The sequence below is a fragment of the Setaria viridis genome, chromosome 2 (assembly GCF_005286985.2).
Source record: "Setaria viridis chromosome 2, Setaria_viridis_v4.0, whole genome shotgun sequence".
NCBI classification, from domain to species: Eukaryota; Viridiplantae; Streptophyta; class Magnoliopsida; order Poales; family Poaceae; genus Setaria; species Setaria viridis.
Window position 1 is genome coordinate 47,544,251 of NC_048264.2, and position 14,963 is coordinate 47,559,213.

Sequence of the window (14,963 nt, forward strand, 5' to 3'; positions counted from 1 at the left end):
AAAGCTCACCCGCCGGTTTCCCCCGAGCATTCGGCGGCGCCCCTCATCAAACTACTCGCCCAAACCCCAGCCAGCTTGGTGGCGGCGGCGGCGGCGCGATGGACTCCCCCTACGCCCTCCACCTCGCCGTCGCGGCGCTCGTCGGCGCCTCCTTCGCCGCGGCCTCGGCCTACTACATGCACCGCAAGACCCTCGACCAGCTCCTCCGCTTCGCCCGCTCCCTCGACCGCGACCAACGCCGCCGCACCCCCCTCCTCCCCGACGGCGAAGCCCACGACTACGATCTGGAGGACGCCGAAGAGGACCAAGACCACACTCCGGCGCACAGGGACCACGATCGCCGCACCATGCCCATCCCGCCGGGGCTCCCGCCGCTCCACACCGGCCGAGAGGGTACGCCCCCCGCACACTCTGTTTTCTTTTGTTTTTGCCTCCTAGGCTCCACCTCGTAGTGGTGATGTGTGATGCGATCGGCGCGGTAGTACGACGTAGGGAAGTAAAGCGTGCTAAGCATCACCAAGTGTTTTTCTATGTGCTTGTGCAATCTGCGCGATCGCTTGATTTGTTCAATGTTACTGTGCTGCATTCCGTGCGTCGTTTGATCCAGAGAGAGTGTTGTCAGTTGATCTCCTTTGGCGGCTATTAGGTTTCACTAGAGGTGTCCTGGTGTAGTTTATGCTGACCATCTAAGAGTCGGTAATTTCTCTGAAAATTTGAGGACATTCGCAAGTTGACATCTCAGAATGGTATCTAGCTCCATGACACCTTTTTTGGGCCCCTCAAGTGGCTATAGCAATGGATGCGGGTACTGCAACCTGCAAAAGCATCCTGATTAGCACATGGGAAAACCTGAAAAACAGGATCTATTTACTATTTAGTAGGTGGCAGTGATGTCTTCACACTTAGGAACATTCATGAAGACATGGTTAGCATGGCTGTATTGCTGGTCCAGTTCTCCTGCTAATGTTGGACTTCTTTACCTATCAGGTAGGCCAGTAATTTCTCCAGGTTCAACTAAAAGAGTTGGAGCTATTGTTAGATCGACTACACCAAAGTCCCCTGTCCCTAGTGTCAGTGCGTTCGAGAGAATTGAAGATTCGGATGAGGAGGAGGATCTTGTTCCAGATGCCAAGAATGATGCTGCTTACTTGGCCTCAAATGGTGCTGTTGTAAGTCTCAGATGTTTTTTCTTACTCTAACCAGCAAAACCAATGTGTTTGTTATATTTCTATCAGTGTGTAAATTGTATCCATCAGTTTCATAAATTGTTTGATTTGAGGATCTTAAAACGTTGCACTTTGTTTAGCTAAATGCAACCTGGCTTAAACCACATGCGGTTCTGGGAGGTTCAGCTCGCTGTATTTAGGCCTTGGCTTAAGTTATATAGATTATCAAGTAAAGCTTCTTGAGCTATGTTGCAAGTAACACATACCAAGTGATTACCATGTATGTGTTATTTACAGCATGATGTAGAGATGGACCATCCTCGCATCTGTCTATTGCCTAGGGGCTGGTCTAAGCTGCAACAGCATGAGTAGATTATTGCAAATTAGTAATTAACAAATGTAAAAAAAATAGATTTACACTGTTCATTTTTTTTCAAAATATACTTCCAATTGCATATGGAATTACAAATCGTAATTCTTGCAAATTAGTAATTAACAAATGTTAAAAAGGATTACGTTGTTCATTTTTTTCCCAAGTATACTTCCAATTGCATATGGAATTACAAATGGTAATTTATTCTGTTTTCTCTCAATATGGTTAGCCAGTATTGCTTCACTAAAACTTGAATTTTGTTTTATGTGTTTCTTCTGCAATTTTGTTGTGACATTTTCTCCTATGTTGCAGTCCTACTTTTTTTTGTGAGTGTTGGGAAGTATTCTATTTTCCTTGCAAATGTATCTTACTTTTTTTATAGACTAACAGTGATTTGTTGCCTATTTGTTCCATTGCTCAGGCATCAGAGCTCCTTCCAGATAAAACAAGCCAGAATGGGGAGTTAAAAGCAGTACCATCAACACAGATGATTAGATCCCATAGTGCAACTGGTAGTCTGCATGTGCCCCAGCTTAACCCAATAGCAGCTGATATACTCCGAAAGGAGCCTGAACATGAAACCTTTAGTAAGATCAACATCACAGCTGTTGGTATGGACTACTTTATCCCTTTTATCTATTTGATTCAGTCTGTTGTAAGCAAAACAGTATTTCTTTGCTCATTGGGTCTTCCTTTCTTTTAGAACATGTTCAGCTTCGGGGATTGTTATTTTTTCTGCATATGTCCACATGCCAGCATTTTCTTTCTTTGGTTTGGTGTTGGTTCATGGGGTAAGATAGGGAGGGTACTTCTTTTCAATAAGAGGTTGGGTGTTGCAATGTATTTTTCATTCCATGAACTTACCAGAATGCTAACTTGCTTTGAAACCTACTGTTGCATATGTTCTTTGCTTATATGTGTCAAAAATCTTACACTCCCTTTTATCATCCTCAGAGACTCCTTCTTCTGATGAAATTGAAGCATATAAAGTTCTTCAGAAATGTCTTGAGCTGCGTGAGAGGTACATATTCAGAGAAGAAGTTGCTCCTTGGGAGAAGGAGATTATAACTGATCCTAGTACTCCAAAACCTAACCCAAATCCTTTCAATTATGAACATCAGGCTAAAACTGAAGTAAGTGCAGTTCTTTAGATATGAGCATGTGACCAGAAATAAATTCATCTGAGCTACTTTCTCTTTCCCTAATTATTTTCTATCTTTCAGCACCATTTTGAGATGGTTGATGGTGTCGTTCATGTATACCCCAATAAAGATTGTGAGTAACAAATAATTCCATCTTTTTTATTTCTACATGTAACTTTATGTATTGATGACTCGGTTTATGGTACACTGACCATCACACCTTTCTCTGTGTCTTTACAGCTAAAGAAAGACTCTATCCTGTTGCTGATGCAACTACTTTCTTTACTGATATGCACTACATCCTCCGTGTGTTGGCTGCTGGGGATATTCGAACTGTGTGCCACCACCGTTTAAATCTTCTAGAGCAAGTAATTCTATTCATACTGTTTTCTTTCTATCGCTGCTCCTTCTGCATGGGTATATGCTATGTAGTCTACTACTCTACTCAGTCTAGACATCTAGTGATGGGAATGTCACGACAACCAAGCCTTTTCGTGAAAGCATGTGATGGTCCATGTTGGCATGCATTTTGCATACGTATTTTCTGGCACCTGGCATAGAAAGAACTCCTGTGCCACTGTGGTTTAGTATTTTTGACCAAAAACTGTGAGGAGTGCGTCACAGTGAGAGCCTTTAAAAGAACAAGGGCAAAATATTAGAAAGATGCAAGCTATGGAGCTACTCCCTCCGTCCCAGAATATAGCTACGTTTAGACTTTTTCAAAGTCAAATCTTCTCATCTTTGACTGCGAATAGAGAAATAATCATAGAGACTAATAACATAAAAATAATGTTAGTTGATTTATCATGAAACCAACTATTATAATATGTAACTTTTTCTATTTGAAATAAATTATTTTTAGAGATATTGTTGGTCAAAGTTAAAAAGATTTGACTTTTGAAAAAGTTGAACGTAGGACAGAGGGAGTACTAAGAAAAAGCAACAACAAGATTACAAGTTTGGCTACTAAGAGTATGCATCAGTATAACATTACAAGCTAGTAAGAATATGCATCAGTATAACATATAAGCTAGCTTGGTTCATGAATCTTGTTGCGGTTGCTGGCAATCTGGCATATAGTGAATGTGTTCCAGATCAGGTTTTCAAGATAGGCTGATTCATAAATCTTACTGAATAAATGGTAATAGTGCGTGCACCATTTTATATTTGCTCCTTCTTATGTTCACTCTTGTGGATTTGTCAGAAATTTAATCTTCATCTGATGGTCAATGCGGATAGAGAACTGCTTGCTCAGAAAGCTGCACCACACCGGGACTTCTACAATGTTCGGAAGGTTGATACTCACGTTCATCACTCGGCATGCATGAACCAGAAGCATTTGTTGAGATTTATCAAGTCAAAGTTGAGGAAGGAACCTGACGAGGTGCATCTACCTTTTCTTTTCTGAACTCCTGTTATTGTCTCGGGTGGAATCTAATAATTCTTGACCTGAGATCTGGGTTGTTCTGCATTTGACTTCGCTCCAATTTTTTTTTTTTGCAGGTTGTAATCTTTAGAGATGGTACCTATTTGACTCTTAAGGAGGTTTTTGAGAGTTTGGACTTGACTGGGTAACTGAATTTCTATATATGATTTTGCTTGTATGCATCTTTTGATTACTAGCTTTTAAGTAACCCATTGACATCTCTGCCAGGTATGACCTCAATGTTGATCTCTTAGATGTCCATGCTGATAAGAGCACATTTCATCGTTTTGACAAGTTCAATCTAAAATACAATCCGTGTGGCCAATCTCGCCTGAGGGAGATCTTCTTAAAACAGGATAATCTTATTCAAGGTGCAAATATTTTGTCTTGATGAGTACATCTCAGCTATGGTGAAGCTATTATTTATGTGCTGGATTCAGCTCATGGTGAGTGTGATTTGCACATGGACAGGTCGCTTCCTTGCTGAGCTCACAAAAGAAGTGTTTTCTGACCTTGAAGCAAGTAAATATCAGGTGTGTTATCTTTTCATAACTTGTTTTGTAAGTAATGGAACTGGTTCTTATTTTAGTAATCTTTCTAGGATGCTATGCTATGGATTTTAGCAATTCGTTCTTCTAAAATGGGCCCAGCTAATGACTCTTGTAACTACTTTCATCAGATGGCTGAGTATCGGATATCTATCTATGGGAGGAAGAAAAGTGAATGGGACCAGATGGCAAGTTGGATAGTGAACAATGAATTATACAGTGAGAATGTTGTTTGGTTAATTCAGGTTGATAGCCCCCCTTCTTGAGTCCAAGTGTGTTTATTGACCAAATATTAAACTATGGCTAACACCAATGGAACAAGAATACAGTTTATGTGTTTTATTTTTTGTTTTTACCAAGATAGCTGCACTAAATATTGTTTCATTTTTCTCTGCAGATTCCTCGGATATACAACATATACAGGGAGATGGGCACAATCAATTCGTTCCAAAACCTTCTTGACAATATTTTTCTCCCTCTTTACGAAGTAACTATTGACCCTGCTTCGCATCCTCAGCTGCATGTTTTCTTAGAACAGGTTAGTGTAAATACTTGTATAATCCGCCGAATGGGTGGTTTCAACCTTATTGTTTCCCCTATTTCGAAAGGGACCATTTGCATCATATTCGTTTTCTTGAGGGCTGAGGATGCAGCTATAATTATCATTTTTGTGCTTATATTCTTCAGGTTGTTGGGTTGGATTTGGTGGATGATGAAAGCAAACCAGAAAGACGCCCAACAAAACATATGCCAACACCTGAGCAATGGACTAATGTTTTCAACCCAGCCTATGCATATTATGTGTACTATTGTTATGCCAATCTGTACACACTGAACAAGGTAAACAGTTTGCATGGAAATCTGCCTGTGCTCAGTTAATGAAAATAGCACGGAAAATCCTCTGCAGAAATGAAGTTTTAAGTGTGAATTTTATTTTTCATAAATTCTAGCTTCCCTTTCACAATTCATCTGGTACATCACACTGGTTGATTTGATTTTTTATTTCTTTTTCTGGTACGAGCAGCTTCGTGAGTCCAAGGGCATGACAACAATCAAACTCCGTCCACACTGTGGCGAGGTATATGAGTAACACAGATCACATCTCCAGATTGAACTTGAACATATTGACCTGATATCTGTTATCTTCAGGCTGGCGATATTGACCATCTTGCTGCAGCATTTCTTACTTCTCATAACATTGCTCATGGGGTTAATCTAAGGAAATCCCCTGTTCTTCAGTACCTGTACTATCTTGCTCAGGTTAGTGATGGTATTTTCTAGTGATTGAACATCCATTTGATTCGTATGGTCCCTTGAGAGAAACTAATTTTCTTCTTTTTGGCTGTATTCAGATTGGTCTCGCAATGTCTCCTTTAAGTAACAACTCGTTGTTTATTGACTATCACCGGAATCCTTTCCCTACATTTTTCTTAAGAGGACTTAACGTATCTCTCTCAACTGATGACCCTTTACAAATTCACCTGACGAAGGAACCTTTGGTTGAAGAATACAGTATCGCTGCTTCGGTAGCGTCCCTTCCTCCATCCCTGCCTCTATCTGTGATGTTTTGTTTTATGCCTGCTTATCTTATCATGCCTGCTGATACTTGTTATTCTTGGCAGCTTTGGAAATTGAGTTCATGTGACTTGTGTGAAATTGCTAGGAATTCTGTGTACCAGTCCGGTTTCTCTCACAGGCTGAAGGTATAAGTTGCTCATTTATATGTTAGTTTGTTTTGCTTGTCATTCTGGATCTTGGGTGGTGGATTCACCATCTTCTTCTCCGCCTCTTTATAAGAGCTCTAACATTGTCTTTTTTAGTCTCACTGGATCGGGAGAAACTACTACAGAAGGGGTCCTGAGGGCAATGACATTCACCAGACAAATGTTCCTCACATCAGGGTTGAATTTCGACACACGGTATGCACCCCTTTTTTATGTTTATATGATATATGTCTTGCCAATGGTTCTTGTAAGTTAGGCTGTATCTGTTTATAATATTGTTGGTACTACGGTTGCAGATTTGGAAAGAAGAAATGGAGCTAATACATTTAAGAAATGTTAAACTACCGGAAGAAATTGACCGGTGAAGATTTACTCTGATGCCCTGGCATCCTGTCCAGACTGGCGCATAGTTCCATGGTTGGAAACCTTGCTAGAAGAAGCAAGTCTGTGCAGCCTGCCCGGGGTTGCAAGGGAGGAGAAAAAGGTGTCGAGCTGATCCTACTTTCCGTTGCTTACCCGCAGAGTGGCTGAATAGGATCATGCGATGATAGCCCCAAGGCCTCCTAGATACTTGGTCCGGTGTGACACTGAAGGTGGTAGCACATTGAATAAGAAAGTTGAAATCCTATATAGTTAGAAGTTACATTATTGGAATGTGACCTTGTTGGATTCGATGTACGTAATTATATTGGTGCGTCGGTTTGTGTATGTACCTGTTACGTTTTACGTGCTGCGGTGGTTGTTTCTTTCTCTAACAAAAGAATTGTTAATTACTTGCTACTTTACAGAAAGAAGAACTAGCAGCTAGGCAGAGTAGAGTGAATGGTGAAGGGAAACTAGAAGCTTTAGCTAGTGGGATGTGGGGGGAAGAGGAGGAGCGGAGACGATGCGGGCGTAGATGAAGTGGTTCCATGTGTCTGGCAGTCCCGGGAGGCACCAGTGGATGCAGTCTGCGTAGGTCTTGGGGTCTGCCTGCTGCTCCGGGGTGAGCAGCTTCCCCTGGCGCAGCGTGTGCACGGAGGTGTGGGCGTCCTTGCGGAGCTCGGAGAGGGCGGTGATGTCGACGAGGTGGACGGGGACGCGGCGGAGGTGCCGCGCCAGCACCCCGCGCGCCACGCCGTGCAGCCGCCAGTCCGTGCCGATGTTGAGGGGCTCCGTCCGGTTCACGATCGGCTGCGTCTCCATGGCGCACTTGATGCCGCCGCCGTTGCCCCAAGCCCAAGGCCTGCAACGCAATGCATCATCCAGCGTTATTATTAACTTTAAGTTACTCCCTCCCTCAAAGCCAGCATGGCATGCAGCATGCCCCGGAAACAAAGAAACAAGGGGAGGGCATCTTGTTTTCTTCTTTGATGGAATCCTCTTGCGCTTTTTGCATCGTGACAGGATTCCCAAGCCTCCCTTTCATCATCTCTCTTTCAAGGAGAGGCAGTAGAGAATCGAATGAAAGCAACGCTTGCCAACCAAAAAGCCAAGGAAAAGACAATAAAGCTGCTCCTAGTAGTATAGGCTGGATTTTGTTCCGGCGAAACATTACTGCTACCTTGGCTGATGAGGATGCGACACCTACGTACAGACACATACGTGGCTGCGACATGGGATTTGTATTGTAGAGGCAGGGTGCATTGGCAACAGGTAGGTAGGGTGGGAGGGTGACCACCTGGCTTGGCAGGAACTGATCATGGATGCATCACCCAGTCGCTGTTCGCATAAAGAACATAAATAGATAAAGAGCATAAACAAATAGATATGTGTGTCAGCGACTACGAGGGTGTTCGGATACCAACTAAAATTTAGCACCTGTCACATCGGATGTTTGTACTAATTAGAAGTATTAAACATAGACTAATTACAAAACTAATTACACAGATGGAGTCTAATTCGTGACAAATCTATTAAGTCTAATTAGTCCATAATTTAACAATGTGGTGCTACAGTAATCATTTGCTAATGATGGATTAATTAGGCTTAATAGATTCATCTCGCGAATTAGCTCAGGAGTTCTGCAATTAATTTTATAATTAGCTCATGTTTAGTCCTCCTCAGATGCGCCGATGCGACACTACTAAAGTAGCACCTAGAACTAGTTGAGCATGCATGGGCAATTCTGATCTGCTCTAGGACGCAGTCAGATCACATGCATCCAGCTACCAAGCCTGCCTTTGTGTTTCTCAGGCAGTCCCAGTCACTCAAACAGAGCTGTGGCTACCAGCTGTCCAGAGCGCAGAATTACTTTACTTGTTGTTGATCTAGACGGATTTTATTTTATTTTATGTTCATCCCTTTAGCTGTCAAATGTCCAAAACAAGTTTTTCTTTCCCTCTTGCTCTTGGAAGTTTCTTCCACCCACTACATATGGATGGTCAAACTCTGGCTGGATCGGAGAATCCTCCCTCCCTTCCCTCTCGCCTAGACTATATCGATCGGCGGCCAAGCTAGCTCAGCTCGATCAATGAATGGCTCTCGCTCACGGTGGAAATTACATTAGCAGAAGAAGATGAAGAGACGTACGTGATGTGGTTGGGCGACATGCCCATGAAGAAGACAGTGGTTCGGTTGGGGTCGATGTGGCGGTCCACCCATTTTGCCCACGTCTTGAGCACCTCCCGGTACGCCACCGGCCGGTCCACCAGAGCGTACTTGCTCCACCCTCCTGCTGCTCCCTTGTTATGATTCCTCAGAGCACCACTTCCTTTTCTGCCGAATCATATGCAAATATGCAATGCAAGCGTCGTCATCATCTCCTTCGAAATGCCACTGGACAGCAATGCAGCACAGCAAGGGCAGAGCTGAAGAGAAATAAAAAAAAACTCACAGGACTTTCATCTCGAAGGTGTTGAGCCACCAGATGTAGGTGTTGAAGATGAGGTAGTCGACGCCCTTCCAGTTGTTGGCGTGCTTGGCGATGGCGCGCCAGGCGATGACACGGTCCATGACGCTGTGCACCTGGGGGTCGTCCGAGTTGGACTGGACCAGGAAGGGCGCCCAGTAGAACTCCACGGTGGCGTTGTACTCCTGCGCGCGCATTCCTTTTTTGTTAGCATTGCTGCTGCTGCTGCTGCTGCGAAATTGACAAGCAAACCATAACGTACGTGCGCGGTGAAGACGTTGAGCGATCCGTTGTTGACGAACTTTTGCAGCGTCTTTTGGCCCGTGGGCACGACGGACTGCACCAGGCACACCATGGACTCCCACTGGTTGCGGTTGAGCGAGTCCCCCACGAACATGAGCCGCTTGTTCCGCAGCCGCTCCAGAAGCAGCGACGCGTCAAACCTGCATGATTTATTACTTTTTATATACAGTATTATACTATTATTTACTGCATACTACCAGGCTACTAGAGGGAAAATCAAGTGTCGGTGGCTACCAGGGATCTGTAACATTCCTAGTCCTAATTCCGCGGCATGTGCACGGAGTAGTATACGAGGCTGGATCTAGCACTTGTGCAGCAGCATAGGGATCCCAAAATCATTGCAAAACTTCTTCTCTCAATCGATCATGTGCATTTCATCAATCAAATCATCGAAGAATGAAACAACGAATTTGAAATTTGCAATTTGGATAGCAATATCGAGCTTAGTTACTGGTCAAGCAAGCAAGCACATGCATTGTCTTGTGAGGAAACCAAACCGAATTCGAAAACAGAATGCTGCTCCATTAATCCAAGCAACCAAGCGTAGCAAACAAACCAACCAGTGAATCAATCAATCAGAAAAGCAACGAAATGCCTGGTAGGTACCTGGGCAGGTCGCATCCGTGGGGCTGCCACCTCCACTTCTGGTAGGAGTCGTCGCGGCGGCCGTTTCGCATGCACGTCACCTGCTCCGTCAGGAACTCGCACTCCGACTCCCGGTACAGCGGCGACCGCTCCCCGGCCGCGTCGTACGTCCACCGCCCCTGGTACAGATCGCAACCCGCCGGCAGCCGCACCACCACCTGTTGTTGTTGGTGCTTCTCCTCCGTCGTCTCTGCTTGCTTGTCCTCCGTCTGTGCTTGCTTGTGGTTGGCGTCCCCATCCCTCACGACCTGGTCCTCCACCTCCACGTCCTCGTCGTGTTGTTGGTGCAGGACCCGCAGGTCCGGAGACCTCGCCCGCCCCGCGACTGCGACGGTCTCGGTGGGCTTGACGGCGTCGTCGTTGTAGAGGAAGACGGCCACCAGGAAGATGACGACGACGAGGCCCGCGAGCGACAGCGGCGCGGTGGGCCTGCGAGAGGGCGGCGGCTTGGTGACGGCCGGCGCCGCAGCGGACGCGGGCTTGCGCCGGTGCTGCATCGCCGCCCGTCTGCTCTGCAGCTGAGAAACCAAAGCCGAATTGGATTGGTTTTGACTAGCCACTCCAGTATATAGAGAGAGAGGATCCCAAAGGGGAAATTGATTGGCTGTGCTGGGTGTTGCTGATGGATGGAAATAATGGAATGGGGGAGGGGGAGGAGGAGGAGGAGGAGGCGGCGGCGGCCGGGGAAGGGAATGGAGGGAGACGACAAGGAAGACGGAGTCCCAACCCAGGCAACAACTGGGTGGGGTGGGTGGTGGGATGAATTGTTAGGAATTTTCTACTCCTACGGAGATCAGAGGTGGGCCACGCGACTCCGCCCCCACCTGCCTGCTACCGCCCTCGCTCGCTCTTCTAAAATTCATTCATTCATTCATTCATGAATTTCCATGCCAAATTGCCAGGGCCATCCCCACTCTCGGGAGTTGGAACGAAGATGAACTTGGAGACGGACACTGTTCAGTCCTCAGTGATGTACGCACTACTACTCATAGTATGTTTGTACAGCGTACTTTATGCGTATGCAAGTCCAAAATGAAAATGTTGGTATACGAAACGAGAGCCAGACGGAGCGAAAACAACAAATGAAAAAACAACACAAATACCGGCAGGTTGGATTGGATCATCAACACATGCCACACCACGTCATCGTGCTTAACTTAACTTAACAACACATCGACCGGTCACGCGCCGAACTCAACAAATCTCAAGCAGATTTAACTCCGCGCCGACAACTGCAGCAGAGCCGAAGCCTTTAACTCCGCGCCGACAACTGCAGCAGAGCCGAAGCCTTTCCACGACACCCACCAACATTAACGCTCATGTAGTCGCCGAAACCTCCAGACCCCTGACCCCTGCGTTGATAGGGAACCAATAGAAACAGATTGTTGTGGCGTCCCGGCCCCGGGTCCGCCCCCTCGGGGCCGGGCCCGCTTACACCTGGCAGCTCTCTAGGATATCAGGAATTCCCTCACAGACCAACACAAGTCTTTTCTGCGCACTTTGTCCTCACTCGTGCGCACCCGGGAAGAACTTCCCGGTCGGTCACCCATCCCGAAATTGCTCCGGACCAAGCACGCTTAACCCCGGAGTTCTTTGAGGATGAGCTTCCGGAAAAGAAGTTGCAACTTGTTGGTATGAGTATTCTATCAATCTTATTAAGCTTTAGGCCAGGATGTCACAATTGCACCGTACCGAGAAGGCCACCGCCATGCGGGACCCTCCATTGTAGTGCCGCTGCAACACCACATTCCATCTGATAAAGTGATATCACCGAATCCGGATCTCTCGCAGTCGCCACCATGATAACACAACGTGTAGGGGCTGTTGGACTCTACCTCGCTCTCGTCGCCTCAAAGAAACACCGTGCACGGGGACCTTGCTATGCCCGCCACAGTATTCCACGTCACGGATCTGTTTCTCTTGTCGCCGTCAGAGTGGTGAGCAATGTTGCCCCACTCCACAAGATCTCCATCGATCAGCCAAGCTGAAGCGTCCCCACATAAGTAGAGACTAAATGTGATACAAATATCAGTCCCAGGAGGCTGATAACACATTTATTCGACAGATAATTCAGTTACCGTACAACTCCCGAGGGAGCGAGCGTGAAAGCCACGCAGCGATAAACAGTAAATAAATAACGGCGGCTAACCAAGCGACTGCCAAAAGACAGCACTCGGGACTACACGGCAGCAGCAGCATCTTGGGCAGGCCAACACCACAGGCAGCGTCGGGTGCGGACGCAACCTCTACTCAAGGTCCTCGGCGACGAAGTCTGGGTCCTCCTCTGTAGCAACGAAGCAAGGGTGAGTACAAACGTACTCAACAAGTCCAACCCCATCCACGGAGGGGGATACAAGCAAGTTTATGCACAAGTATAACAAGGATAGGCTAGAGTTTATTTGCGGAAAAGCTAAATTTTAGCACATGCAGGGGGTTGTTCCAAAAGGGGTTTTCGTAAAGTTTTCCTTTAATACCCAGAACATTGAGTGGGGTTGATCCTACACAAGGATCCAAGTTTTTATCGCTATCGGACTCCCCGTCCGCCATAGCGCACGGCACAACTGCCGGACTCTTCCAAAATCCAACACACACACACACATGACATCCTTGCCCAATTGCTAGTTATGTGACCAAGCCGTAACTCGTCCAATGCCGTGGACACGGCTACCCGAATAGGTTTTTAACTCTGCAGAGGGTGTACACTTTTCCCACAAGTAGGGTACCGCAGCACGATCACCTTAGTGATGGTACGGATCCTAACAAAGCTATTACCCACCTTAGCTAAGACTGGCTAGCCCTCGCGGAAACACCCAAGGGGTTCACGGCTCGTCCATGAGACCGTAACCGGGACCTAAGTCACCAAGATCTTACTCCTTTTCCATGGGTTCCTGTTGCTCACCAGCACCCCTGAGGACTAACAGTTCAGCTAGTGGGATTTATGCTAAGCCGTTGCCTATACAACGGTCGAGTGGTTGCACGATGGTGGAATTAGGCAAGATGACACATTAACTCGGTCCTTAAATATGACAAGATGGATATCTCCCGATATTGCTCAACCACCAAGGTACGAGCACAACAACATGGCATCCCACACAAGGAATACCCATCCATCCCGCCTACACATCCTTTTTCCCTGAACCCAAAAGCCATTTCTCTCACTTGGACACACACACACAATTATTTCCTGAAAACACCATGGTAATAATGATTGTAGTTGTGTAACCAATTCCTAAGCGTTCTAGCAGTGGTTATCATCTAAACAGAGCAAGTCGTATTTAGAGATAAGCATAGGATAACAAGGAATGTTCGTAACAATCAAGGGGTGGCTATCCAACCATGTCTTGCGATGAAATAATATGCATTTTGTAAAACGGGCCAGTAGGTTGTGTTTGAAAAACTAGGTATTAAGTATGCATCAAAGGGTGAGATTGGACTTGCCGTCTTCAAAGCCTTCCGGGAGTTCCGGCTCGCGGTACTGGTCCTCGGGCTCGGGCTCGCGGTCAAACTCCTCCTCGGGCTCCTCCTCGGGCAATCCGCGATCTACGGCACACACAAACAGACACACGAATAAATAAAAGAGGAAACGGTTTTTAACCGTGAGCTCCGAACAGGAAACGCGAACTGAAAATAGGTAGAAGGATTATTTTTGGGAAATTTAGATATAGATCGGCGAAAGTATTCTGGAGGATGACGTGGTAAAATTTGGGATTAATTGGAGGAAGTTTGGCACATGAAATGACGGGTTAAACATGGATTAGGGTCTTAAACGGAGGCTTAAGGGCTGATTTATAGTAACCAGAGACTTATTTGCAATTACTTTCGGAAGTGGAGGGGCCTAGGTGTAATTTGGGGAAACTTGGGGGTCGGATCGAAATGGGAGGACTTTTATCTCTTCTTCTTCCAGGAAGGGAAGAGAGAGAGTGGGGAGTTGGGGTGGTCCGGCGGCGGCCGGCCGGTGGGGCTCCGCCGGCGGCGAGCCACGGGCCGGGGGCGGCGGTGGAAGGGAGCTCCATTTGGCCCCTCACCTTGGAGTCTCGGCGCGGGAGAAGGGGCGGCCGGCGATGGAATTTTGGTGGCGGTGGTGGCGGCGGCTCGGGCGGCGGCGGTGCACGGGCGGCGGCTCGGGCGGCGGTGGCGAGCTGGGCGGTGGGGGTGCGGCGATTGGAGCCCGGCGGCATTCGCGGCACGCGGTCGGGGCACGCGCACGGCGTCTGACAACGGCACGCGGCGAGATTTACGGGCATGGATAAAAAGGCAGGTGGGGGTCGGCATGGGTGCCGGGACGGCGAAATCGCCGGGGAGATTTCCGATTTCTAGGAGCTCAGAGGTAAAAAGGTTTTAAAGACGGTTTTTAACGGGTGATTTTAGTTGGTGATTTCTGCGGGCGTTACACAAGCCGCCGCCGCAGGTTGACTTCGCCTCATTGCTTCACCACTGCAAATAGCCTCCACCGCCGTGTCAGCAAGCTAGAAAAGTCGCTTGCGCCGTCTTCCGACGATGTACCACACCGGATAGCCTAGCCAAACTGAGCAACCCATCGCGGACCGCTACAAGCCTAGTCGTCTCACGATGCCGTTGCCGCAAGCGCCATTCTCCGACGCAGTCCCACACCGCATTGACCGTTGCCAAGCAACGCCAGCCGCCGCGGTCCGCTGCAAGCAGCCAAAACCGATAACAATGCAACAACCCCGCCGCCACCATAACTGCGATCGCCTCCACATGACCTCGGCAACACCCGACCAACTTGCCATGTGGTGGAATTGCCGCACACTAGCTGCAGCCGCCCATGACTCAAGGATCGGGGCC

The 14,963-nt window shown here is 47.1% G+C and overlaps 2 protein-coding genes across 2 annotated transcripts; one reads left to right on the top strand and one right to left on the bottom strand.

Annotated features, from left to right (window-relative positions):
• The first annotated feature begins 31 nt into the window (after positions 1–31).
• Positions 32–7,105, top strand: LOC117844651 (probable AMP deaminase). Its single transcript, XM_034725384.2, has 19 exons — positions 32–393; positions 988–1,169; positions 1,961–2,150; positions 2,494–2,672; positions 2,763–2,814; positions 2,922–3,049; positions 3,886–4,065; positions 4,185–4,252; positions 4,336–4,478; positions 4,579–4,640; positions 4,787–4,900; positions 5,053–5,193; positions 5,343–5,495; positions 5,680–5,733; positions 5,805–5,915; positions 6,008–6,181; positions 6,278–6,358; positions 6,476–6,574; positions 6,676–7,105. Exons 1-19 carry the CDS (start codon positions 99–101, stop codon positions 6,742–6,744), a joined length of 2,475 nt encoding a protein of 824 aa, XP_034581275.1. The 5' UTR covers positions 32–98; the 3' UTR covers positions 6,745–7,105.
• On the bottom strand, positions 6,962–10,911 carry LOC117844652 (xylan O-acetyltransferase 7). The gene is made up of 5 exons (XM_034725385.2): positions 10,119–10,911; positions 9,472–9,652; positions 9,195–9,394; positions 8,891–9,076; positions 6,962–7,604 (listed from the first exon to the last, which is right to left on the bottom strand). The coding sequence occupies exons 1-5, from the start codon at positions 10,652–10,654 to the stop codon at positions 7,229–7,231; spliced, it is 1,479 nt and encodes a 492-aa protein (XP_034581276.1). The 5' UTR covers positions 10,655–10,911; the 3' UTR covers positions 6,962–7,228.
• Between the last annotated feature and the right edge of the window lie 4,052 nt (positions 10,912–14,963).